Consider the following 22880-nt stretch of genomic DNA (forward strand, 5'->3'; position numbering starts at 1 on the left):
ATTTTATCGGCGTTTTTGATTTACCAATTGGATTCACTTTCAGCGAAGACCCGCTCTTCTTCAAATCCCTTGTATAATCCGTACCGTACTTCATGTCCGTGCTCATACGTCGGGCCGCTTTACCCGCACTCCGGATCCCGCGCTCCATGGACGTCCTGCACCGCATCCAACGTCATCCAACCCCTCCACCAAATACACCCATCAAACAGCATACACTCCCTCTTACCTACCCACAAGATGTCAGGAGTCATCTCCACCCTCCGCACTCAATACCCCCTCGGACTCCTAAAGAACGTGGTCTTCACGCTCTGGCTCCTCCGCTACACCACGAAAGCTTACCGCCACCTAATCGGTCGTGGACTCATCGGTTCCGTGAAAGATATCCATGCGGCTGTGACGCGGTGGGCGTGGGGGTTGTTGCTGAAATTACCTTCGTCACGGAAGAAGATCGAGGCGGAGATAGCTGGCGCTAAAGAACAGCTCGAAATGAAATTGGTGAACTACCCCCAAACCCTCCGCCGCTTCGAAACACTGCCATCATCAGGGTTGTCCGAGAATGAGGTCAGAGAGGAACTACAGGCGTTGTTGTCATTCTCCAGCAAACCCTGGTCCGAGATCCAATCTGGCCAAGTTTCCGGCGCGGTCTACCACGGCGGCTCCGACCTTTCCACTCTTACTTCGGAAGCCTACTCCCTTTTCTCCCTCTCCAACCCCCTACACCCAGACATCTTTCCCGCCGTTCGCAAAATGGAAGCAGAAATCGTCTCGATGGTGCTTCGCCTCTTCAACGCCCCGGACGGAGCAGGTGGCGCCATGACATCGGGAGGTACAGAGAGTATCTTGATGGCTGTCAAGGGAGCACGCGAAATGGCGAGAGTTGAGAGACGTGTACGGGAGCCGGAGATGATTGTTCCGAGGACTGGACATGCGGCATTCGATAAGGCGGGACATTATTTCGGGGTGAAGGTTTGGCACGTCGATGTCGACCCCATCACATATAAAGTCAATATCGCGGATGTGCGACGACTCATCAACCCCAACACAATCCTCCTCGTTGGCTCCGCACCGAATTTCCCGCACGGGATTATCGACGATATCGCCGCCCTCTCCGACCTCGCGGTTCGGTACGAGATCCCACTACACGTTGATTGTTGTCTGGGATCGTTTATCGTTCCATTCCTCGAACGCGCCGGATTCGCCTCCGAACCCTTTGATTTCCGGCTCCGGGGTGTGACGTCCATCTCGTGCGACACCCACAAATACGGCTTCGCCCCAAAAGGCACTTCAACAATCCTCTACCGCTCCCACCACTTACGTCAATACCAATATTTCGTCTCGACAGATTGGCCGGGAGGTGTGTATGCCTCTCCTAGTATAGCGGGGAGTAGGCCTGGAGCGTTGTTGGCGGGGTGTTGGGCTGCGATGGTTAGGGTTGGGGAGGAGGGGTATTTGGAGAGTTGTAAGGAGATTGTGGGGGCTGCGAAGGGGGTTGAGGCTGGACTGATGGAGATTGATGGTATCCAAATCATCGGAAAGCCTTTGGTGTCGGTGGTGGCATTCACCTCCACCGACCTCAACATCTACGAAATCGGAGACGAACTATCCAAACGCGGATGGCATCTCAATGCTCTGCAATCACCCCCCGCACTCCATATCGCGTGTACGCGACTCACTGTTCCGGTTGTGGATAAACTCGTACAGGATGTTAGGGATGCTGTACAGGCGCTCAACGAGGAGGGGAGGGAGAAGGGGAGTGAGGGGAGTATGATGGCGCTTTATGGGAGTGGGGTTACGGAGATGCCGGATAAGAGTGTTGTGAGGAGGTTGGCTACGGTGTTTGTTGATACGCTTTATAAGGCGTAATGTATGACGGGGATGAGTGGGCGATGGGAATGTTCGCAGGCATGATGAGGAAAGGAAAGGTATGGGGGTTTTTGGTCTGGTTTAGTTGGTACTGGTGGCAAGGACTGGATACCGGTATCACCGAATGGACTACGTTTGACGTTGACTGGCACGCTTGTCAGTCTAGGGTCGCAGTCACGAACACACTTCATTTGTCATTCTCACTCGCAATCGTGAATTCCATCGGAAGGACATGTGATTGAGGGGTATAACCGATGATGTATTGTGATTCCATTCCGTTTGCTGTAATCCAAAAAAAGAAGAAACTCGAAACCAAGCCATTGTCTTTCCCAGTTCCACCACTTGAGCCGAGACACCACATCTACCGTTCCTTCAACAGCTTACTCCTCTTCTCCCGTCTCCGCAACCTCTCCACCCTCTTGGCGTGCATCTTCGTCTTCAACAACTCATACCTCTCCTTCTCCTCCTTCGCTGCCCTCCTTGCCCTAATGCGTTCCGCCTGTTCTTGTCGCTCGCGTTCCTGCTCTTCCTTTAACTCGCGTTCACGGGTTTTAATGGATTCGAGAGTTTGACGGTCCTTTTGGCGTTGGTCCCAGGATGTGTGCGAAGACTTTCGGGTTGGTTGTTTTTGCATTTTCCATTGTTTGCCTGTGAGATTGCTTCGGTCAGTGATAATTCAATGGGGGTGAGGGCGGCGAGGCATCGAACCTGATACGCGGACACCCTTCACATTTGCCGGGTTAATGACAGCCTGTCCATCCTTGTCGACCCTGGGTACTTCTGGCTGGGCGTCTGTCGAGCTCATTGTGCTGCCTTGAAGTTCAGGCTGGTCTTTGCCGACTTTTGTTATCGATCCTGCGCCACACGACGTCGACCGTGGCGGTGCGGTAACAAGTCCTGGCCATATGCTGTGATGGGTTGATCCTGTTGTGTATTAAGCTGTGCAAGATGCCTTGACGAAGCCGGATTACAACGACGACAATAGGGAGAGAGCTGTCTCCTGGTCCGATCGCTCTGGAGACCGTGAGGAGGGGTATCGCCAGCACAACCTCAAGGGCTCCAAAGCCTTGTACTTTGCTCAGTGTGGCGAAGAAAACGAGACCTGGCTCCCTCTTCTCGAGAAAGCATATGCCAAAGCTCATGGAGATTATGAAGCAATTGACGGTGGCTTGACGGGAGAGGGCATCGAGGACCTTACGGGTGGAGTAACAACGACGCTCTTCACTAACGACATACTGGACAGAGAAGTCTTTTGGCAGAACCTGTTGCGAGTCAACCAAGATCATCTCTTTGGATGCTTTACGGGTTGTCTACACAGTGGCGCGGCCGACAGCCGATCTGGGATTTTTGAGGGACACGCATATTCCGTCCTGAAAGTCGTTGAGGTGAAGGGAGAGCGTTTGGTTTTGCTGCGCAACCCGTGGGGCAACTCTGAGTGGACTGGACCTTGGGGGGACGGCACAAAGGAATGGACGCCGGAATGGATGCAGTTGTTAGGCCATCGCTTTGGTAACGATGGGGTCTTTTGGATGTCTTACAAAGATCTCCTTCGTATCTTTGATTCATGGGATATCACTCGCCTCTTCGACTCCGATTGGAAGACCACTCAAGTGTGGACGACCATTGAGGTCCCCTGGACAGCAGACTATCACAGTACGAAGTTTGAGATGACTGTCAGCAAGGCTGGACCTCATGTCATCGTCTTGTCACAGTTAGATGATCGGTATTTTCAAGGATTGGAAGGCCAGTATATATTCTCGCTTCAGTTTAGGTTGCACAAGAAAGCCGACGATGACTACATTTTGCGAAGCCAAAGCTGGATGTTTAGCACTCGCAGCGTGAACGCTGAGGTTGATCTTGAGCCTGGTACTTATACGGTGCTAATCAAAGTCACCGCAACTAAATGTGCATCTCCAAAACCAGTCGAGGAGGTCGTACGTCTGACGTACAGGGAGAAGCCAGCGAAGCTTATACAGATTGGCTTGAGCTATGACCTTGCGCATGCCAAGGGTCAGCCTGTGCCTCGTTCACCGGAGGAACAGAAAAAGGTGGACGCAGCTGCCAAGGCCGCGAAGAAGGAAGAGAAACGCGCCCTGAAGCGCCAGGAAAAGGAAAAGAAAAAGAAAGCTCTGGCAAAGCAAGCGAAGAAGCAACAGAAGAAGCGTGAGAAGGCCGGGAAGAAAGGAAAGAAGACCGGCACGGACATGAAGAGCAAGTGGGAATCTAAGAAGGAGGAAGTTGCAGAGAGCCAGGATGCCTCCTCCACCAAACCCGCCGATCCTGCGCCCGAAGACGACAGTGAATATCACAAAGTCTCAGCCCCGGTTAGTCCCGTCACGGCTACGTCTGCACATGCTGTCAAGGCTGGAGACCAGGAACCCGAGGATCCACAGCTTGAAGACCAGAAGGCCGAGGTACAAAAGCCCCAACGCCCGAAGCTTGCTAGGTCCAGCGGAGACGAATCCTCTAACCGGGTAGAGGTCAGTGATACCTCCGGGTCCAACTCGGACTCAGACAGCGATTCTAGCGATTCCGACACTGACACTGAAGGTCAAACCGTTGTCAACCAGCCTGAAGCTGCCCAAGAAGAGGTGGAGAAGGACGAGATTGAGAAGTGGCCCTGGAACGCTGTTGGTGTGGTCGGTCTCCGTGTCTACTCTCAGTCATCTGCAGTCACGCTCGAAGTCAAGGTTGGCGAGGAAGGTGAAAAGGCTCCGCTCGACATGGACGATTCGGCTAAGGATGCCCACGAGAAGGGGAAGGATGCTCCTGAAGATGAGGCAGAGAAGTCATCAAGTACGTAGTTCACCCCATATAGCACTGTTAGGCTTTTTTGGATAGCCCTATAGCGCTATAATTTCTATTCATTCTGATATTGAATCAATAGCCGACATATCTGACCTCCGCGGCCAAGTTACGACTGGTCTCACGCTCGTCTCCATTTCGCACCTTCCCCCAGCTGTGGCTGAGTGCATCCGTCTGCAGCACGCGCCTCAACACACGACGCTCGGTCATACAGTCGAACAAACAACAAGTTCTGGGTCCTATAGCCCTTTCCACTCCTCGCATCACCTCCTTTCCTCTCAACAGATCAGCTGCAATCGCATCCTTCCAAGCGCGACAGTGACCATGTCTTTCAATCCCGATGAGCCAAAGGTCACCATCAGGGAGGTGACGAAGGATAGTGTAGAGTTCATGATGGAGAATACCGATTTAGCGTATGCGTTCCATTACGTATCTTTATTTAGGTACTGATGGTGTTCCATACAGTGTTGCAAATTCGCTGCGAAGAGTTATGATCGCTGAGGTGCCAACAGTCGGTACGTGGATCGCGCCTCGATACGAAGAATTAGTGCTGACATGTTTGTGTAGCAATTGACTTGGTCGAAATCGAAACCAACACCTCCGTCCTCGCCGACGAATTCATCGCCCACCGCCTCGGCCTAATCCCCCTCTCCTCCCTCGACGTCGAAACCGCGATCCCCAAATACACCCGCGATTGCGACTGTGACGCCTATTGCCAAAACTGTTCCGTCACACTAACACTCCACGCGGCCTGTTCAGGCGGATACGGAAACATGGACGTGTGGAGTCGGGATTTGGTCGTTGAGGCGAGGCATGGGACGGATATTGGGAAGCCGGTTGTGGGGGAGGGAGGGAAGGGTGTGTTGATTTGTAAGTTGGCGAGGGGACAGGAGTTGAGGGTTAAGTGTATTGCGAAGAAGGTTTGTAATGATCAAGGCTTTCACATTCGTGTTGGGTACTGATTTTTGCACATAGGGTATTGCAAAGGAACATGCGAAGTGGTCACCAGTCTGCGCAGTCGGCTTCGAATACGACCCCCATAACGCCCTCCGACACACGGACTACTGGTACGAGGAAGACATTGAGAAAGAATGGCCAGCGTCTAAATACGCAGAATGGGACGAGGAAGGCGCAGCAAAGAAAAATGAACCGTTCGACTATAACGCCAAACCTAAGAAATTCTTCATGAACGTCGAGGTATGTTCATTGTTCATTTCACTGTTACAAAGGGCTAATTTTCAATAACGAACAGTCCGTGGGCTCAATACCCGTCAATATGATCGTCGAGCGCGGGTTCGATGAGTTGATCCGTAAACTGTACAGGGTACAGGATGATTGGAAGAAACTTGATAATCCCAATAAGACGAACGGAGTCGCGGCTGGGTATGGAGGAGGGTGGGGCGAGGGTGATGATGCGGCGTATTCACCGCAGGCTGGGACAGCGTGGGGTGGTAGTGCGGCTGCAGATGGGTGGGGGAATGCGAATGCTGGAGCCGGGTGGTAGGTGCTGGAAATCTAGATGTCAGGCATCGACAAAAATATACGAATCGCATTTACAGGATTTTTGGGTACTCTCGTGACTTCGTACGTGCGACGTCATGGTGCAATTCGGCGCGCTCCTGTCTCCGCACTCGCGACTGTCGGCAGCTCCCCAATGGATCAAATATGACGAAGACCACTGGTTATCATATGAGGGGGGAGAAGCTGATCCACTCAAGACCCATGCAATTTCAATGAGCTCTCGGGATAAGAAGAAGCAGCAGCATCTCCACTACCCATTTTGGTTTGGCGGGAGTGCGAGTTGTGCCGCTGCGTGCGTGACGGTACGCCCTCCCTCCAACTTCCTGTGAGCCAATTGACCACAGAATGCTCATTTATGCGTTATCTAGCACCCCCTAGACCTCGCCAAAGTCCGCATGCAAACCTCCACACAACGCGGCGCAAATATGTTCTCGACCCTCCACGCCGTTCGCAAAACCGAAGGCGTCCGCGCCCTCTACTCCGGCCTAACAGCCTCGCTCCTACGACAATGCACCTACTCCACCGTCCGTTTCGGGATCTACGAAGAACTAAAAACCCACCTCACCCCCTCCTCTGGCTCCGCAACGCAGGCGCCGCCATTCCATATGCTGCTGCCCATGGCGGCGGTGAGTGGATACGTTGGTGCCATTGCCGGGAATCCCGCTGATGTCGTGAATGTCCGTATGCAAAATGATCGATCTTTGCCTGTGCAGGAGAGGCGAGGGTATAGGCATGCGATTGATGGGTTGGTCAGGATGTGGAGGGAGGAGGGGTTGTGGAGTTGGATGAGGGGGGTCAATGCGAATTGTATCAGGGGGGTGTTGATGACGACGAGTCAATTGGCTACGTATGATGAGGCCAAGCGTCTGATTCTCTGGCATACACCTCTAAAGGATGGTCTGGGAACGCATTTTGCGGCTTCCCTCCTTGCTGGATTAGTCGCGACGACCGTATGCTCACCCGTCGATGTCGTCAAATCACACATCATGGCCGCGCAACACTCTCACATATCATCGGTGAAGGTACTTACCAACGCAGTGAGGAAAGAAGGATTGGGTTTCTTGTTTAGGGGCTGGACGCCGAGTTTTGTCAGGTTGGGACCACATACGGTGGTTACGTTCTTGGTATTGGAGCAGCAGAAGAAGGTGTGGAAATGGTGCTGGCATGGGGAATGATGGACGGAATAGGCTGTAGCGGGTAGGGAGCTTGTTACGACTGCTACTCTTGATGCGAGGAACACTGAACCTCCTGGTGAGGTAGCTTCTTCTCGGCATGGACACATGCGTATGGTAATGGACTTTAATGATAAGCTGGTCTCCTTACGGCTTTAGCAGTAACAGAAGGAAAAAGAAATAAGGCAATTCAATCACTAAAACTATTTGTAGAAGCAACAATCAATCAAAGGTTCTGCGTGCGACCGAATTAGAAAACGCGTTCTCACGCTCACCGAAAGAGCATTAAGCATATCCTTCCAAACACAGAACATAATCACCAAAACAACATTCATCCCCATGGAAGAAGTAACCCAAGGGACGATTGGTTGATCGATGATAGATCAGGCAGCAGGAGCCGCAACATGCCCGGTAAAGGCGTTCCAAAGCCTGTGACGGGGAGCCGGGCCCCGGAATTGAAGATCAATGTAGTAATCCCACAACCAGACAAGGCCACGAAGGAACGACAGATATGGGTCGATAGCCTTCGTATCCTGCTTTATAGCGGTATTGTAGGAGAAATAGGCGTCGGACGTGAAAGCTTCAAGGCGTTCAGTGAAGTCGCTCACGAGATCGCTGATTTCCTGTCGCAAGGCTCGACCGATGTGTGTACGGAGTTCTTGACGCATCGGTACCGGAATGAACGATATCGTCCTTCGTAACTTTCAGATAAGGGAGAACAAGAAACTTCCACACGGAGACAACAAGGACAACGCCACCCGCGTCGTAGAACAGGTGTGTGAGGATCCACTCCTTGTTGCAAGTCGCAATCAAACTCACCAATGCCCACAAAGCGGAAGCCCATTTACCCTATGAAGTGATCGAGTACAATTATCTTGAATTCCAGTGCGGTCTCTAGGAGAGAAACGTTCTCGCGGAAGCGTTTGATATTTTCACGGTTGCATGTACTAGCGATTTCAGTGTGCAATTGAAGGATGAGCTCGAGCCTATCTTCAGTAAAGCCGGAATCGGTTTGCTCGAGGGAAGGGCGGGAAGGCTGCTCTTCGTCGATTTGCTCGTCAGTGGTGGCAGCTACCTGAGAGATCAGATTTGCAGCCTCCTCTATTTCGTTCCCGGACTCCAGTAGTTTTGGGGGGGTTGGTGTTCGGCGAGGAGATCGTAGCTTCACACGGTCAGGTGGCACAACACACACAAAATGCTCAGAACATTAAACCATCCAGAAGCTTTGAGAAGTATGTTTTCAAACATTCTCAAATTAAAACAGTCCACAAGGGAACCTGACTCCACCCTCTATGTGCTCCTCCCCTCTCTCCTGCATCACCCAGCGAAAACCGGCAGGCTCTAAGAACTTACTTCTGAGGCGACGTCGGAGAAAGAGCACCGATCTATAGCAACAATGAGGCCCATTCTTCTTCAGGGACACGAGCGATCACTCACCCAGGTCAAGTTCAACGCCGAGGGTGACCTCATCTTCTCCGTTGCCAAGGACCACGTCGTCAATGCCTGGTACTCGCACAATGGAGAGCGTTTGGGAACATATAACGGACACAATGGTGCCATCTGGACCGTGGACGTCAACAGTACGTGTCTTTGAATACGCGATTGAAGGATAAGGGGCTAATGCGGTTTTGTAGGAACTTCTACTCTTGTCGTTTCCGGATCAGCAGACAACACGTTGAAGCTTTGGGACGCGAAGACTGGACGATGCATCAAGACTTGGGAGTTCCCTACTGCTGTGAAGCGCGCGGAGTTCAATGAGGACGGAAGTTTGTTGTTGTGTGTTACTGAGCAGCGTATGGGTTATCTCGGTACCACTAAGGTTTTCGAGATCGTGAACGACGTCGATGCTGAGCGTACGTGTCCCTCAATGGCCTCAGTGAAATTGTACTGACGAATGATACAGAGTCCGACGAGCCAATTATATCTATTCCTTCGCGCGAATCCAAGGCCACCGTCGCTGGCTGGTCCTACCTTTCCAATTACATCATCATGGGTCACGAGGACGGCTCCGTCTCACAATGGGACTGGAAGAACGAAGAGCGACTTAACATCGTCCAAGCACACGAAAAGGGCTTCGTCATCACCGACCTCCAATTCTCCCCCGACAGAACCTACTTCATCACCTCCTCCAAAGACAAGACCGCAAAGATCCTCGACACCAACACCCTGCAGGTCTTGAAGACCTTCACGACCGATACCCCCCTTAACTCCGCCGCGTTGACTCCTACCAAGGACTTCGTTATTGTTGGTGGCGGGCAGGAGGCAAGAGATGTCACTACGACTTCGCAGAGACAAGGAAAGTTCGAGGCGAGATTTTACCACAAGATCTTTGAGGACGAGATTGGACGTGTGAGGGGACATTTCGGCCCTCTGAATACTGTTGCGGTTCACCCGGCTGGTACGGCGTACGCGAGTGGAGGAGAGGATGGTTACGTGCGATTGCATCACTTTGACCCCAGTTACTTTGATTTCAACATTGCGTACTAAATGAGAAGTATGGAGGGTAGGAGGGCTAAGAAGGTTGAGAAGAGCGAGAAGAGAGGAAGGCTGGAGGGGTAGAAAAGGTCATTGTTGAGCAAAGAAGGGATATACGTCAGCAATAATACCACTGTTTAGCACTGCACTGAGCTGCTCTATGTGTTTAGAACACAAACCTCCTCGACATACAGGATAGCCGTACTGAGTACAAAGATCTCATCCTCAACTCCGATCGTACCCGGAATATCTCGGCCTCTGAATGAGCACGCAACTCGTGAATGCAGGGCATCTGCAATACGCCGAAGTCCTGCAGCTCAAATTCCGGATTTCGTGTGAACACTGCCTCGAACATATAACGCACATCCAAGATGTCCTTCAGAATACCGTCATTAATCCCAAGAGTATCGGCCTTCGCCAGGCCGTCTCATATTGCTCGTCCACTGCGATCAGCTGTACGACATGCTTCTACAACACCACCACCTCCACCTCGATTCCCAAATTTCCCTAATGGCAGACCCAGAATGAGTGCCGAGCAGGCGAAGAACAACGAGAGTTTCATCTACTACACTCTATCCGTCTTTATCGGTGCCTTTGGAGTTACATACGCCGTCGTCCCGCTGTACCGTCTAATATGTCAAACTACTGGATTTGCTGGAACGCCGAATACGGACGCCTCCCGCTTCACGCCCGACAAGTTGATCCCTGTGAAGGATGCGAAGAGGATTAAGGTCACCTTCGTCGGTACCGTCTCCGACGCCTTACAGTGGACCTTCACTCCCCAACAACGCGAAGTTCACGTCCTCCCGGGAGAAACCGCTCTAGCATTCTTCACCGCAACCAACAGATCTAGCGAAGACATCATCGGCATCGCGACGTACAACGTCAACCCGCAACAAGCCGCACAATACTTCTCCAAAATCCAGTGTTTCTGTTTCGAGGAGCAGAGGTTGTTAGCGGGGGAGACTATAGATATGCCGATCTTCTTCTTTATTGATCCGGATTTCGCGGATGATCCGTTGATGAAGGATATTCGGACGGTGACGTTGAGTTACACTTTCTTCAAGGCGAGGTATGATAATGGTATGTTGGTGCCCGCTACGAATTAAAGGGGATGGATCAGGACGTTGGAGTGCGAAGGGCCGCATAACGACAGCATGAGGGATGTTTGCATGTGACGTTGAATGGGAGCAGGAACCGGTACAATCCGTTGTAATAAGGCAAGGGACGCAACCAGAAGATGATGAACTGGTTTCAACCGTCTTTGATACGAATGTGGTGGATACATAGCTGAATGGAAGATCTCTTCTCATACTTCATTGTTACCTTCCTCCCTCTCCAACTTCTTCACCTCTCCTATGAGATAAGACTCCCACACACCACCACCGTTCCCTCTTGATTGCCCTCCGTCGCCCACTTCAGCGCAGCCCCCTCGTCTCTCCCAACCCCCCGAACATCCTCCTTCTCCTCTCCGCTTTTCAGCACCCCCCGTACTACCTCCGTAATCTCGTCCACTGGCACGGGCCTAACCCACGGCATCCCATCAACATCCCCAAACTCCACCGCCGCAATCCTATCACAATCATCCCCTCGTACCAATATCCGCAACATCTCATTCAGATCCTTGCCTTGCGAGAATGCCATCACCCGCGTGATTGGACCCTTTTGCCGTAAGGTGTTGATGTACTCGGAAAAGGAGCGTGATCATTTGCATTGTGTGCGCCATCAAGAAGTAGTGGTGTTTGTGATATTGAGGGGATGATGGTCCACTCGAGGCGTCCTGGCCATTTTGCTGCTGCGACGCCTTCTTGGATGGTCTGTACCGTGATCCCTGGTAACGAGCTTTGAAGGTGTGCCAGTGCAGCCACAGTGACAGAGACATTTGCTCTCTGGTGTGCTCCAGGCAGCGGTGTTCTCACTGATATCGGTCCCCAAGCCTTCGTCTGCACAGAATATCTTTGTAGCTCCTCCTCCACACCCTTCACAACATCCAGCAGGAGCCGACCTGACACGGACGACTTTTCCGAAAACCTGAGCGGCAGGCAAGGTGGAGGTGATGTATTTGTGGAGTACGTTGTAACGTAGACAAACTCCTCGCCAAAAAGGAAAGACGAAGCGTGTGAATATGAACCAAGCACTCGGGTGGCATGTATGGGTTTCCGTGGCAAATCAGTACTGTTATCATATCTTGACGATTGTCTTATATAATCTATCGCTATCTTAAGCAGCGAACCCAACATCCTTATGCTTCTTCCCATTGCCATTCGCCGGAGCTTCACCCGTCTCCTCCTCCTTACTCAACCCACTCGCCTCCTCCTCCCTCCCGATATACAATTTCTCCGCATCAACAATACACGTCATATTCGCCTTCAACTTGTTGATCGTCTCCATCCACTCATCGTACGCGTCGGAATCGTGGACGATTCCACCACCGGCCTGGAGGTAGGCTGCACCGTCCTTGAACATCATCGTTCGGATAGCGATACAGGTGTCCATAGAGTCTTGGTCGTATCCCCAGCGACCAACGGCACCGGCGTAGACACCGCGGCGTTCACCCTCGAGCTCACCAATGAGTTCCATTGCGCGGACTTTAGGGGCACCAGAGACGGTTCCGGCGGGGAAGATAGAGCGGAAAGCGTCGAAGCGGGTCATGCCCTTACGTAGTACACCCGAGACTTGGGAAACGAGGTGCATGACGTGAGAGAAGCGCTCGACGGTCATGAGGCGGTCAACGCGGGAGGTCTTGAGTTCACAAACGCGGTTGATGTCGTTACGTGCCAAATCGACCAACATGACGTGCTCTGCGCGGTCTTTTGTCGACGCGAGGAGTTCGGATGCCAGTCTGTCGTCCTCGTCGGAGTCCTTGCCGCGCTTGACGGTTCCAGCGATGGGGTGGGTGATGATACGTCCAGCTTCGGATTTGACGAGGAGTTCGGGTGAGGCACCGACGATTTGGAAGTCGGCGCAGTCGATGTAGAACATGTAAGGGGAGGGGTTGACGGTGCGGAGGTGGCGGTATACATTGAAAGGGTGGAGCGAGGTCTTTCTGGTCATGCGTTGTGATGGGACGGCCTGGATGATATCTCCCTTCTTAATATGTCCCTTCAGTCTGTGCACGAAACCCTCATATCCTTCCCGTCCAATGTTGGATTGATATTCATTGTCGGGCTTCACTGGTGGTTGGTGTGGTACGGGGGTATGAGGCTGCGACAGCGTATCGACAATCTTCTGAATCTTTGCCGCCGCGTCGGCGTAGGCTTCTGAGAGAGGTTTCGAGTCTTCGAGGTGGACGTGGGAGACAACCTTGATGGACTGGAAGATGTTGTCGAAAGCGACGACGGAGTCGTGGAAGAAAAGGAGGGATTCGGGTATACCCAGGGGATCCCGTAGCTCGCGCTTCGTTCTTGGTTCGAAGTATTTCACACAGTCGTAAGAGATGTAGCCGATGGCACCGCCTAAGGGACCGTGTGTCAGTCCTGGGAACGTTGATGAGTCAACCTCGTCATCATGGACATACCTGGGAATGGAGGTACGCCTGGTACCGTCGCGGTATTGTACCCATCCAAGACCTTCTCCAACTCAATCAAGGGATCCACATCTGGCCCATGTCCAGCGCCAGTCTTGATAACCCTGTACGGATCCGCGCCAATGAAACTGTATCTCCCCAACTGCTCACCACCTGCAACACTCTCCAGCAAAAACGAGTACTTGCTCTTCTCCGAGAGCTTCAAGTATGCCGCAGACGGAGTGAGGAAATCACCAGGGATCGTCGCATAGACCGGGATGATATTTGGTCGCGGAGACGTACTGGCGATGATTGACTCGAGCTGATCGATCGGGGGTTGGACGGTAATCTAAAGCATAAGATCAGCACGTAATTGCTGAGGAACACGAGATCAAACAACGCACCTTCGGCATGGTGTTTGGAAGAGTCCCTTCGGCGGTTTTCTTCCAGCTTCACCTTTGGAGCTCGATTCAGGGCACGGCGAGCGCGCAAGTCACGTTTCTCGGATTTCCCCAGCTTAGACTGACAACGTCAAGATCGCTGCTCTCTACAAAAAACATATCCCGCAAAAATGTCCGAACAGACTTTCGTCCTCGAGACCGGTATGCTCATTCCCTTCTCCTCGCCTCCCTCGAGCGTTTGCTAACGGCCCCTCTCCACAGCTGGTTTCGACGCTCGGTACCTCACCCTCACATCCGGACTATCATGATCCCCGATGACTGTCCAGATACATGCCCGAGCTCTTCGTGCTTCCTCACACAACTTGGTCCTAACTCAATCTGAACAGCTTCCCCAACCAGAACCAGACCCGTCACTGCTTCCAGAACTACGTCGACTACTACAAGTGCGTCCACCACAAGGGCGAGGCCTTCGCTCCCTGCCGTCAATTCTTCAAAGCTTTCCACTCTTTGTGCCCCAACGAGTGGATCGACCGTTGGGATACTCAGAGGGAGAATGGAATTTTCCCTGCCCGATTGGTGAGTGATGTGTTTGTTGTGAGGTGTGAATCTGTGGCTAATGATTGGTATGTAGGAGTAAAATATCATGTTGTAGACGGCAATGGGGTTGGGTTAGGTATGATAAGATATAATAATTGAACGATATTCTCTATCGTATGTCCTGTTGCCTTGCGGGTTGCAACGCCGCAAGGGCTCGTTCTCAGGCTTATGCTCAAGCGTGATATCCCCTTCGAAACCAGCCTGTCGTGAAGCGGCAATGCAATGCCTTTCCGCTGTTCACTATACCTATGCCCCAATTTGTCTTGCTGATCTCCCCACATCACGGCACCCAACTAAACTCCCTCACCAATTTCATACCCTCCTCCGACACCAACGCCATACCCCCCGGTATCTCCGGCACCTGCGGCTCCCTTATCCGTCCCTCCCTTCCCTCTTCATCCTTCACACTATCCACCGGTACCTCACCTTCTAGTGGCTCCATGGATTGTAGAATCTGTTCCAGCACTGACCCTCGAAACCGGTCTTCTGCGCCTGCCCGGATTTGTTTCCGTACGAGACCTGTACATTCTCTGTTAGCACTTTACACGTACATAGATGCAGAGAATATACCCGTTAGCCAGTCTGTTTGTCCCGGGTCTTGTGGTGCGGGGTTATCTGGATCTGCGGTGCTGGGTGCGGTATTTGGTGGTGTGTGTTCGTCCATGCCTGCGACTTTGCGGATTTCGGCGGCTTGTGGGCCCCGGCACCATTCCACGAACTCCTCCACCACTCTCAAATCTTCATCCTCCTCATCCTCCTCATCCTCTAATTCCAGATCCATTCCTTCTATTCCCGGTACTGGTAATGGTGACGGTCGACTTGGCGCCTCACACCGCGCGACCAGGACACCACACTCCCCCATCGCCGTCCGTACATCCAGTACATCCGCTCCCTCCCTGCCTGCGAGAATGGCGTTATCCCGAGCCGATGTAGCTAGTAACAGCAAATATCGGACCAGGATATCTGTGAAGGAGTCGATTACGCTAGGTCGTGCGCGGTCGATGCCTGAGGCGCGAAGGATTTGGAGGGCGGAGATGCGGGCGAGAGAGAAGTAGAAGGTGTCGGTGGAGGTGGACATAGTCGTCCGTTATGTGGATTGTCGCTCGAGAACGGTATTGAGGTTTGGGGAGGGCACACTGGAAACGTTCTCTACTCTTCAAACAAGCAATGATCCGTATCAGCTCTGTCTCCTTGGTGTTCAGTCGGAGTGTACGTCGTGCCTGCCCAGCTCTGCATCGTCGCGCAGTCACGCCTACGACCCGAATTGTTTGTTTCGTGAAGAGATCTCAATCCAAGGATGCTATCACGATCAGCTCCGAGAGTGCGGTCAAGGGACTTTTACTCCCTGTTCAGATCAGCATGTCTTCAGCAAATCCGCCTCCATGGCCAATCAACTGCCTCACCGCGGATCTTTCCTCCCACGATCAATGAATTGGCAGCGGCTCCCTTGCCAGAAGATGAAGTAACAGTTACCGGATGGGTCAGGACTGTGAGGAAGCTGAAGAACGTCGCTTTTGCATCTGTAAACGACGGTTCAAGCGGAGCAAACATGCAAGTCGTCCTCAAACATGACCAATTAGAGGGATTGACCACGGGGACGAGCGTGCAAATCACCGGCCGCTACGAACAAAGCACGAAAGGTAAAGGCCAACAAGATCGAGAACTCAAAGCTAGCAATGTACAAGTTTTGGGTGCTTCGGATGGGGAGACATACCCTATGCAGAAAAAGTACCATGGTGCTGAGCATTTGCGACAAAACGCTCACCTTCGCCCTCGAACATCCTCGACCTCCGCTCTCCTCCGTCTCCGATCGAAGACGATGTCAGCCCTCAACAACTTCTTTGACACACAATCCTTCACGCAAACTCACCCACCCATCCTCACCTCCTCCGACTGCGAAGGCGCCGGTGAAGTCTTCTCCATCTCCACCTCCACCTCCTCACCGAAAGGTGCAAAAGACAAAGGCGGATTCTTTGGTCACTCAACATACCTCACCGTATCAACCCAACTCCACCTCGAAGCCCTCGCCCACGGTCTCGGGCGCGTATGGTGTGTCTGTCCGGCATTCCGCGCCGAAACATCGCTCACAAACCGGCATTTGGCGGAATTTTGGATGTTGGAGGCCGAAGTTGCGTTTGTGCGGGAACAGGGGGAATTGATGACGTTGACGGAGGAGATGATCAGGCATGTCGCCAAAGGGCTCCTCGAGAACCCCACCGCGGCCGCCGAACTCGCACCGTACGCATCCCCAACTGCTGAGGGCAATGATACGAAAATCGACCTTCCCTCCCGCTGGCGTGGCCTCGCAAGAGACAACTGGACCCGAATGTCCTACACCACCGCAGTCAACCACCTCCAACACGCCGTCTCCACCAACCTCACATCCTTCAAATTCCCGCCCATCTGGGGCCACGCACTCCAATCCGAACACGAGAAATGGCTCGCAGGGGAATTCGTCAAAGGACCCGTTTTTGTACACGATTACCCAGCCTCCCTAAAACCGTTCTACATGCTTCCCTCACTGCCCTCAAACACCGTGTCTGAGGGAGCAACGGTCGCGTGCTTTGACCTTCTCGTCCCCGAGATGGGAGAGTTGGTTGGTGGATCACTTCGTCAACACGATGCCGCCGCCCTTGAGTCACAGATTGAGAAAGCTGGAATGAAGGCGGAGGAGATGGCGTGGTATGTGGAGTTGAGGAAGTGGGGGAGTGTCCCGCATGGTGGGTTTGGGATGGGTTTTGATCGGTTTTTGGCGTATCTTGGAGGTGTGGAGAATTTGAGGGAGGTTGTTGCGTTTCCGAGGTGGGCGAAGCATTGTAAGTTCTAGGCGTGGAATGGAACCCGGAGGGAAGGTGAGGGAGTGGTTGTTGCGGTTTTGGTGTCTAAGCATATAGAAGCGGAGACGTATTGATGGGGGCATAGAGACATAGATGCCTCATAGAACAGTACCAGTAACCATGCTTGCATACTCCCACCCCATGGAATCAAAAAAGAAAACGAAAGAAAACGCCATGATAACACGAAAACCCGGGGCCCCCCCTAACCCCAACCTCACACGCATCCAACTCACTCACACGCCAACTCACATAAACTCAACCGGCGGCCGACTCGTCCTAACCTTCTCCACACTCTCCCCCTTCCCGCTAGGCACCGGTGTAGGAATCCTTAACACGAAGCCTTCGTCATTGTCGGACGCAGACCCAGATGCAGTTTTGCCATCCCAGTCTTCGACGACGATACCGGGTTGTTCACCATCCGGCTCGCGGAGTCTCAAAACCGGCGCCTCTTTCACTTCCTCCAGTCCGAGTCCCAATCCCAATCCCACGGTCTTGGTGTCGCCTTCGTCGTCGGCAAACGAGTTCGCAGACGCCGAAGACTTAAACCTCGCCAGCGCAGCCAAGAGATCACCAGCATGGCTATCATGGTGCACATCCCTATTCGGCGCATCCTCCTCCCTAGACGTCCACCCTACCGGCGGACTCGGCGGTGGACTAATCAAGAATTGTTTGTCGCGCCCGGGAACTTCGAGTTCGTCTTTGTGTGATGATGGGGAGGAGGATGAATGGTGGTGGGTGAAGGGTGTGTGTTCGCCGTAGTAGACTCGGATGCGTTCACCGCCGACGACGTCCCCGTCCAACACCCCGCGCACCTTAGCCGCAGCTTCGACGCCTTCTTGTCCGGCTACTTCGGATTCGCCGGAGAAGACGACGACGATTCGACGGAAGCTGCGGATGGGGGCCCAGGTCTCCAGTTTCCCGTCTGCAGCAGCCAATTCCTCGACTAAACTCCGTAACGCCGTCAAGTGTGCGGAATCGAAGACTTCGGGTGCGAGGTTAGTGAGGAGGAGCGTATTCGTGGGAGCAGAGGGTGGGATATATGCCGGGATTGAGGATAGATCGAGGGAGAGGGAGAGTGACAGTGGGTTCGACATCGTCCGGCGGCGGGAGAGGGAGCCGGGTGCGCTTGTTGTTGTTGTACTCGAGGAGCGGGAAAGAGGCGGAGTTGATGCTGAATCTGAAATCATTGTAGGGGATGTATGCTGGTTGATTGGGAGTGAATGCTGTTGGTTGGAGGTGTATGCGGTGTACTTATGAGCGGACGGTATACGAGTGGCGAAGCAGGCGCGCGGAGACTCAGCGGTAAGCCGTGGCTTAGGACGGCACCCCAACCTCCAAACACGGACATGCTTCTCGAAGGCGAGCCGATTACCGTGCTGTCCCACGTCGGCTACAACAAGAAATCGCGATGTGGATACTGCTCGAATCCGTCTGGCAGCTATACCTTTGGGCTGTGGGCTCATTCGTTGACTGTTGAGCATTATCAGAGTATGCGTTGTCTGAGCATGCGTACCTATGGAGGGATGGAGGACTGATGGGGTGTATGATAGAGATGATCGATAGGGGGTGGCGACGGAGTGGGAAGTATCTGTACAAACCAGATCTACGGGCGTACGCACTCCTCCCTCTCTTCTCTTGCACTCCAACTGACAGTTTTCTACAGGAGTTGTTGTCCGCAATACACAATAAGGTCCGTATCGGTCTCTGCATCGTCGAAAAACGATGACGCCGACGTAGGATTCTGACAGACTCGACCCCACCAAATTCAAACCAAACAAAGACCAACGCCGAGCACTAAACAAATTCAACCGGTTCATCCTCGGAGATGAGACGTACGACGCCGCTCTCAAACACCTCACTCGGAAAGAAGCAGAGGTGAAATCGAAGACTGCGAAAGAGCAACCCTCTCAACCCAACCCCAGCCCAAAATCAAAACCCGGCAAAGACACCTTCTCCCTCCCCCTTCACACCTCCCTCTCTACCAACCCCCTCCCCTCCCCCCTTCCCCAACCCGCACATACCTTCACCTGCACCCTATCCCCCCCAACCTCCACCCCCGAAAAGTTCTCCCTCTACAAAGCCTACCAAATCCGAGTCCACAACGATCCAGCCTCCAAAATCACCGAAGATGGGTTCAACCGATTTTTATGCGATAACCCTTTCGAGGTACAAAAGGAGGGGGGGAGGAGGTGGGGAACATGGCATCAGGAGTATAGAGTCGATGGAAGGCTCGTGGCGTTAGCGGTGTTGGATTTGCTTCCACGGGGGGTTTCGTCGGTATATCTCATCTATGACAACGATATCGGGGAACGGTTCGCGTTGGGTCGGGTCAGTGCGTTGCGGGAGATTGCGCTCTGCGAACAACTGGTAAAAGAGGGAGGAGAGGGGGGCGAGGTGAGGTATTATATGGGCTTTTGGATTTGGGGATGTGAGAAGATGCGGTATAAGGGGGAGTATGCGCCGAGTGAGGTTTTGGATCCGGAGGGGATGGGGTGGGTTGAGCTGAAAGCTCTCGAGAACGCCCTTGAACAATCTGGGGGGAAGTATGTGTCGCTTTCTGGGGAGGAAACCTACTCCACCCCAAGCGAACCCCCAACGACCCAAGAGGACGAAGAAGGAGAGGAAGAAGGCACCGACTCTCCCCCAGGAACCCTCTTCGCAACCAACATGCCCGGAATAACCTCCCTCCCCTCTCTCCGCGCCTCCCACGATATCGACGAACAACTCATCCTCGTCAATGGGATGGTTGCGGATTTTGGGTGGTTACGAGCAAAAGCCAGGAGATTGGGGAAGAGTGGGGTGGAGGGGATGAGGATGGTGCTGGAGGAGGTTCTTGCGGGGGTTGGGGTTGAGGTTGGAAAGGAGGTTGTTGTTGCGCTTTGATGGGGGGGTTATGGGGGGTTGTGGGGGGTTAGGGGGTTGTGGGTGTGGGTGTGGGTGCTCTGGTGCATGAGGCAAGCAAGGTAGAGAGGTTGATGAAGACCATATGAGCGATACCATGACATGATGGGCAAATTGTTGCAGACCTAATAGCAGGTGCGTATCTTACACGATCATCTCTGATGTTCGTGAGAAACCCCGTTCAAGAATATAGCCGCATTCGCATTATGTAGAGGATGGAAAATGGGCAGGAGAAAGCCCGAACAAAGATGCCTGAAAGTTGAGATGCTTCGTCCATTTTATTGCTCTTCCCTCCTTCACAAGCTAAAAAGCCCGTGCAAACCAACATGCAACGAAAAGTTCCCATAAATCCATATCTACGCCCCAGGGTATCTTACACCATCGACACCAAGAACAAAAGAAATTCTAGCCCAATATGCACGCCATCCTACCGATCCCTCCTTCCTTCTTCTTGCCTTCATTGCAATTTATGTTATCGTACCTCACTCTCACGCCGCCTCCGTGGTCTTCTTGCTCAAGTTTTCCCAAGCCGTACTTCTCTCCAATGCCCTAACCAACTCAGGCCTCCACTGTAATGCCTCCCGTGCTTGCTCAACACTCATCCAAACCCTCGACCGCTCATTTGATTCCGGAAATTCGGTACATTCCTCACCAACCGCACACTCAAAAAACCAATACTCAGCCCTCGGAATATGATCATCTCCATCCTTCAAATGCTTCGCCCGTCTCGCATCCTCGATCGTGCCGAGAGAACGAACGATCCTGCAATCTCTGATTCCGGATTCCTCCCACGCTTCCCGGAGGGCTGCAGATTCGGGCGTTGCTTCATCGGTTTCCCAGCCGCCTTTGGGGAGGACGTAGCGGTTTGGGTGAGAGGCGGAGGTGACGAGCATCACCTCTGTCGGATTTGGGTGGGGTCTCGTCGCGACGACTCCGGCGACTAATCTTGCTCCTGTATCGGCGGAATATCCTATCCGTCATATCACCATCAATATTTTTGGTTTGTTAAGGCAGGGGGGAAAAGTGGGATATACGTTGTTTTGTCCGCCCAACCCGCGAGGTCGCTTCCAGAGCGACAACAGGAGTCTCCGTCATTGTCATAGTAGTCGAAGAAGGCTTTGGAGGTGTGTTATGAGCGCGCTGTGCGCTCGGTGTTGACCGAGGGAGAGGTGGTGGACCCTGAGGTTCCGCGTGCGTTGAGCCCGAGCTGCCGTACCCTCAGAAACTGGTTGCTCCGGGGACCGCCGGTTCGGGGACAGGAGGGGTGGGAGTCGAGGAAAGTGTTTTATATATTTGTTCGAGTATTCTGAACCTTCTCTTCTGTGTCTTTCTCCAGGATGTCAACGCGTGCCTTAATTCACGTCTCTCTCACACGTCGTCGCGTCTCCAGCGTTCGAAGCAACCACCCACCCTTACCATGTCTCTCTGGGTTGATAAACACCGTCCTCGCTCCCTCCAGAACCTGCATTACCACAAAGACCTCTCTGACCGCCTCGCCGCCCTTGCTTCCAACCCAGACTTCCCACATCTTCTCGTCTATGGCCCATCAGGAGCCGGGAAGAAGACGAGAATCGTTGCGACGCTGAAGGAGCTGTACGGACCGGGTGTTGAGAAGTTGAAGATCGATCAGAGGATTTTCGTTACGCCAAGTAACAGGAAGTTGGAAGTGAATATCGTGTCGTCTGTCTACCATCAGGAAATCACACCGAGTGATGTGGGCAATTATGACAGAGTTGTCGTACAAGATCTGCTGAAGGAGGTCGCTCAGACACAGCAAGTCGATCTTTCTGCCAAGCAGCGCTTCAAGGGTATGTCTTATCGAGCTTACCGCGCTCTACGTTTATACTGACAAGATTCACAGTCGTCGTCATCAACGAAGCCGACGCCCTAACCCGCGAAGCGCAAGCAGCCCTCCGCCGCACAATGGAAAAATACACCCCAAACCTCCGGCTAATCCTCCTCTGCAACTCAACCTCCAAAATCATCTCTCCAATTCGTTCCCGGTGTCTTCTCATCCGCGTCGCAGCCCCATCCCACGACGAGATTGTCGGCGTACTACGACATGTCGCCGAGATGGAGCGGGTCGAAGTGGGGGAAGGATTGTTGAGGAAGGTTGCGGAGGAGAGTGGGAGAAATTTGAGAAGGGCGGTGTTGATGTTGGAGGCGGCGTATGCGCAGAGTCCGGGTGGGGGGGCGTTGACGGATGCGAATGCGGTGTTGACGAAGCCGGATTGGGAGTTGTTCATTGCGAGTGTTGCGTCGTCAATTTTGGCGGAGCAGTCTCCTTCCCGTCTGTTATCGGTTCGTGCGCAGCTTTATGACCTGCTGACACACTGTATCCCGGCATCTACTATCCTGAAGACGCTGCTACTGAGACTCCTTGAGGGTTTGGATGAGGAGCTGAAAGTGGAGGTGGTCAAGTGGGCTGCTTTTTACGAGCATAGACTGAGGCTGGGAAACAAGGCCATCTTTCACTTGGAGGCGTTCGTAGCGAGGGTCATGAGGATCCAGGCAGGGTACTTGATGGGATTCGGCGATGATTTCTAGATGATACGAAGATGCGATCGAGGAGATCTTTTAGCTATCTTGTTGAACGAGATTATACCCAGGAATACGACATCTTCCCATCCTACGAACTCCCGTCTCTGCCACCGTGAGTGTTCGCCACGTCACCCAACCATCACCAGAGTCCATCGTTGCTAACGATGATTGGTACACCTCTCGAAACCTATTCTGTTGATCCTCTGCGTGTGGCATTGTTCTGATCTGTCCATCGAATTCTTGGCTGGCGTGGGAAACCAAC

General features: G+C 53.0%; 17 protein-coding genes across 17 annotated transcripts; 10 read left to right on the forward strand and 7 right to left on the reverse strand.

The window, feature by feature from the left end:
• Window positions 1-237: 237 nt before the first annotated feature.
• SAICODRAFT_73187 (sphingosine-1-phosphate lyase 1) lies at window positions 238-2052 on the forward strand (the record flags this gene model as incomplete). The annotated part of the gene is made up of 1 exon (XM_019170833.1): window positions 238-2052. One exon carries the CDS (start codon window positions 238-240, stop codon window positions 1861-1863), a length of 1626 nt encoding a protein of 541 aa, XP_019021797.1. The 3' UTR covers window positions 1864-2052.
• Window positions 2053-2103: 51 nt separating this feature from the next.
• Window positions 2104-2694, reverse strand: SAICODRAFT_67501 (uncharacterized protein). The gene is made up of 2 exons (XM_019170317.1): window positions 2572-2694; window positions 2104-2511 (listed from the first exon to the last, which is right to left on the reverse strand). The coding sequence occupies exons 1-2, from the start codon at window positions 2666-2668 to the stop codon at window positions 2225-2227; spliced, it is 384 nt and encodes a 127-aa protein (XP_019021798.1). The 5' UTR covers window positions 2669-2694; the 3' UTR covers window positions 2104-2224.
• Window positions 2695-2816: 122 nt separating this feature from the next.
• Window positions 2817-4762, forward strand: SAICODRAFT_227381 (cysteine proteinase; the record flags this gene model as incomplete). Its single annotated transcript, XM_019166637.1, has 2 exons — window positions 2817-4277; window positions 4349-4762. Coding segments are annotated over 2 exons (1464 nt in total), but the record flags the coding sequence as incomplete, so codon positions are not given.
• A 230-nt stretch (window positions 4763-4992) lies between these two features.
• Window positions 4993-6172, forward strand: SAICODRAFT_9651 (insert subdomain of RNA polymerase alpha subunit; the record flags this gene model as incomplete). The annotated part of the gene is made up of 5 exons (XM_019172050.1): window positions 4993-5081; window positions 5134-5183; window positions 5236-5588; window positions 5644-5865; window positions 5921-6172. 5 exons carry the CDS (start codon window positions 4993-4995, stop codon window positions 6170-6172), a joined length of 966 nt encoding a protein of 321 aa, XP_019021800.1.
• A 229-nt stretch (window positions 6173-6401) lies between these two features.
• On the forward strand, window positions 6402-7364 carry SAICODRAFT_9652 (mitochondrial carrier; the record flags this gene model as incomplete). The annotated part of the gene is made up of 2 exons (XM_019172052.1): window positions 6402-6491; window positions 6558-7364. 2 exons carry the CDS (start codon window positions 6402-6404, stop codon window positions 7362-7364), a joined length of 897 nt encoding a protein of 298 aa, XP_019021801.1.
• Window positions 7365-8757: 1393 nt separating this feature from the next.
• SAICODRAFT_27350 (WD40 repeat-like protein) lies at window positions 8758-9848 on the forward strand (the record flags this gene model as incomplete). The annotated part of the gene is made up of 3 exons (XM_019167026.1): window positions 8758-8941; window positions 8996-9214; window positions 9265-9848. 3 exons carry the CDS (start codon window positions 8758-8760, stop codon window positions 9846-9848), a joined length of 987 nt encoding a protein of 328 aa, XP_019021802.1.
• Window positions 9849-10188: 340 nt separating this feature from the next.
• On the forward strand, window positions 10189-11002 carry SAICODRAFT_31740 (uncharacterized protein). The gene has a single exon (XM_019167999.1). The coding sequence runs from the start codon at window positions 10208-10210 to the stop codon at window positions 10943-10945; it is 738 nt and encodes a 245-aa protein (XP_019021803.1). The 5' UTR covers window positions 10189-10207; the 3' UTR covers window positions 10946-11002.
• Window positions 11003-11030: 28 nt separating this feature from the next.
• SAICODRAFT_67507 (uncharacterized protein) lies at window positions 11031-11893 on the reverse strand (the record flags this gene model as incomplete). The annotated part of the gene is made up of 1 exon (XM_019170318.1): window positions 11031-11893. A coding segment is annotated over one exon (414 nt), but the record flags the coding sequence as incomplete, so codon positions are not given.
• On the reverse strand, window positions 11088-11458 carry SAICODRAFT_31741 (uncharacterized protein). Its single transcript, XM_019168000.1, has one exon. It carries the CDS (start codon window positions 11445-11447, stop codon window positions 11193-11195), a length of 255 nt encoding a protein of 84 aa, XP_019021805.1. The 5' UTR covers window positions 11448-11458; the 3' UTR covers window positions 11088-11192.
• Window positions 11894-11992: 99 nt separating the features above from the next.
• SAICODRAFT_67508 (anthranilate synthase component 1) lies at window positions 11993-13771 on the reverse strand. The gene is made up of 3 exons (XM_019170319.1): window positions 13746-13771; window positions 13354-13690; window positions 11993-13291 (listed from the first exon to the last, which is right to left on the reverse strand). Exons 1-3 carry the CDS (start codon window positions 13752-13754, stop codon window positions 12057-12059), a joined length of 1581 nt encoding a protein of 526 aa, XP_019021806.1. The 5' UTR covers window positions 13755-13771; the 3' UTR covers window positions 11993-12056.
• Window positions 13772-13785: 14 nt separating this feature from the next.
• On the forward strand, window positions 13786-14483 carry SAICODRAFT_167746 (cytochrome c oxidase, subunit VIb). The gene is made up of 4 exons (XM_019165696.1): window positions 13786-13943; window positions 14004-14019; window positions 14129-14318; window positions 14374-14483. Exons 1-4 carry the CDS (start codon window positions 13913-13915, stop codon window positions 14377-14379), a joined length of 243 nt encoding a protein of 80 aa, XP_019021807.1. The 5' UTR covers window positions 13786-13912; the 3' UTR covers window positions 14380-14483.
• On the reverse strand, window positions 14394-15539 carry SAICODRAFT_21362 (uncharacterized protein). Its single transcript, XM_019166419.1, has 2 exons — window positions 14910-15539; window positions 14394-14858 (listed from the first exon to the last, which is right to left on the reverse strand). Exons 1-2 carry the CDS (start codon window positions 15415-15417, stop codon window positions 14620-14622), a joined length of 747 nt encoding a protein of 248 aa, XP_019021808.1. The 5' UTR covers window positions 15418-15539; the 3' UTR covers window positions 14394-14619.
• SAICODRAFT_67509 (asparaginyl-tRNA synthetase) lies at window positions 15507-17409 on the forward strand (the record flags this gene model as incomplete). Its single annotated transcript, XM_019170320.1, has 2 exons — window positions 15507-15548; window positions 15709-17409. The coding sequence occupies 2 exons, from the start codon at window positions 15507-15509 to the stop codon at window positions 17164-17166; spliced, it is 1500 nt and encodes a 499-aa protein (XP_019021809.1). The 3' UTR covers window positions 17167-17409.
• A 12-nt stretch (window positions 17410-17421) lies between these two features.
• SAICODRAFT_9660 (Calcipressin-domain-containing protein) lies at window positions 17422-18363 on the reverse strand (the record flags this gene model as incomplete). Its single annotated transcript, XM_019172054.1, has 1 exon — window positions 17422-18363. The coding sequence occupies one exon, from the start codon at window positions 18361-18363 to the stop codon at window positions 17422-17424; it is 942 nt and encodes a 313-aa protein (XP_019021810.1).
• Window positions 18364-18719: 356 nt separating this feature from the next.
• On the forward strand, window positions 18720-20059 carry SAICODRAFT_61257 (uncharacterized protein; the record flags this gene model as incomplete). Its single annotated transcript, XM_019169833.1, has 3 exons — window positions 18720-18787; window positions 18840-18866; window positions 18925-20059. The coding sequence occupies 3 exons, from the start codon at window positions 18720-18722 to the stop codon at window positions 20057-20059; spliced, it is 1230 nt and encodes a 409-aa protein (XP_019021811.1).
• A 506-nt stretch (window positions 20060-20565) lies between these two features.
• Window positions 20566-21172, reverse strand: SAICODRAFT_36957 (uncharacterized protein; the record flags this gene model as incomplete). The annotated part of the gene is made up of 2 exons (XM_019168537.1): window positions 20566-21047; window positions 21112-21172. 2 exons carry the CDS (start codon window positions 21170-21172, stop codon window positions 20566-20568), a joined length of 543 nt encoding a protein of 180 aa, XP_019021812.1.
• Window positions 21173-21494: 322 nt separating this feature from the next.
• SAICODRAFT_36958 (P-loop containing nucleoside triphosphate hydrolase protein) lies at window positions 21495-22624 on the forward strand (the record flags this gene model as incomplete). Its single annotated transcript, XM_019168538.1, has 2 exons — window positions 21495-21885; window positions 21939-22624. 2 exons carry the CDS (start codon window positions 21495-21497, stop codon window positions 22622-22624), a joined length of 1077 nt encoding a protein of 358 aa, XP_019021813.1.
• Window positions 22625-22880: the final 256 nt, after the last annotated feature.

Source organism: Saitoella complicata (assembly GCF_001661265.1).
Source record: "Saitoella complicata NRRL Y-17804 unplaced genomic scaffold SAICOscaffold_24, whole genome shotgun sequence".
Classification (NCBI taxonomy): domain Eukaryota; kingdom Fungi; phylum Ascomycota; class Saitoellomycetes; order Saitoellales; family Saitoellaceae; genus Saitoella; species Saitoella complicata.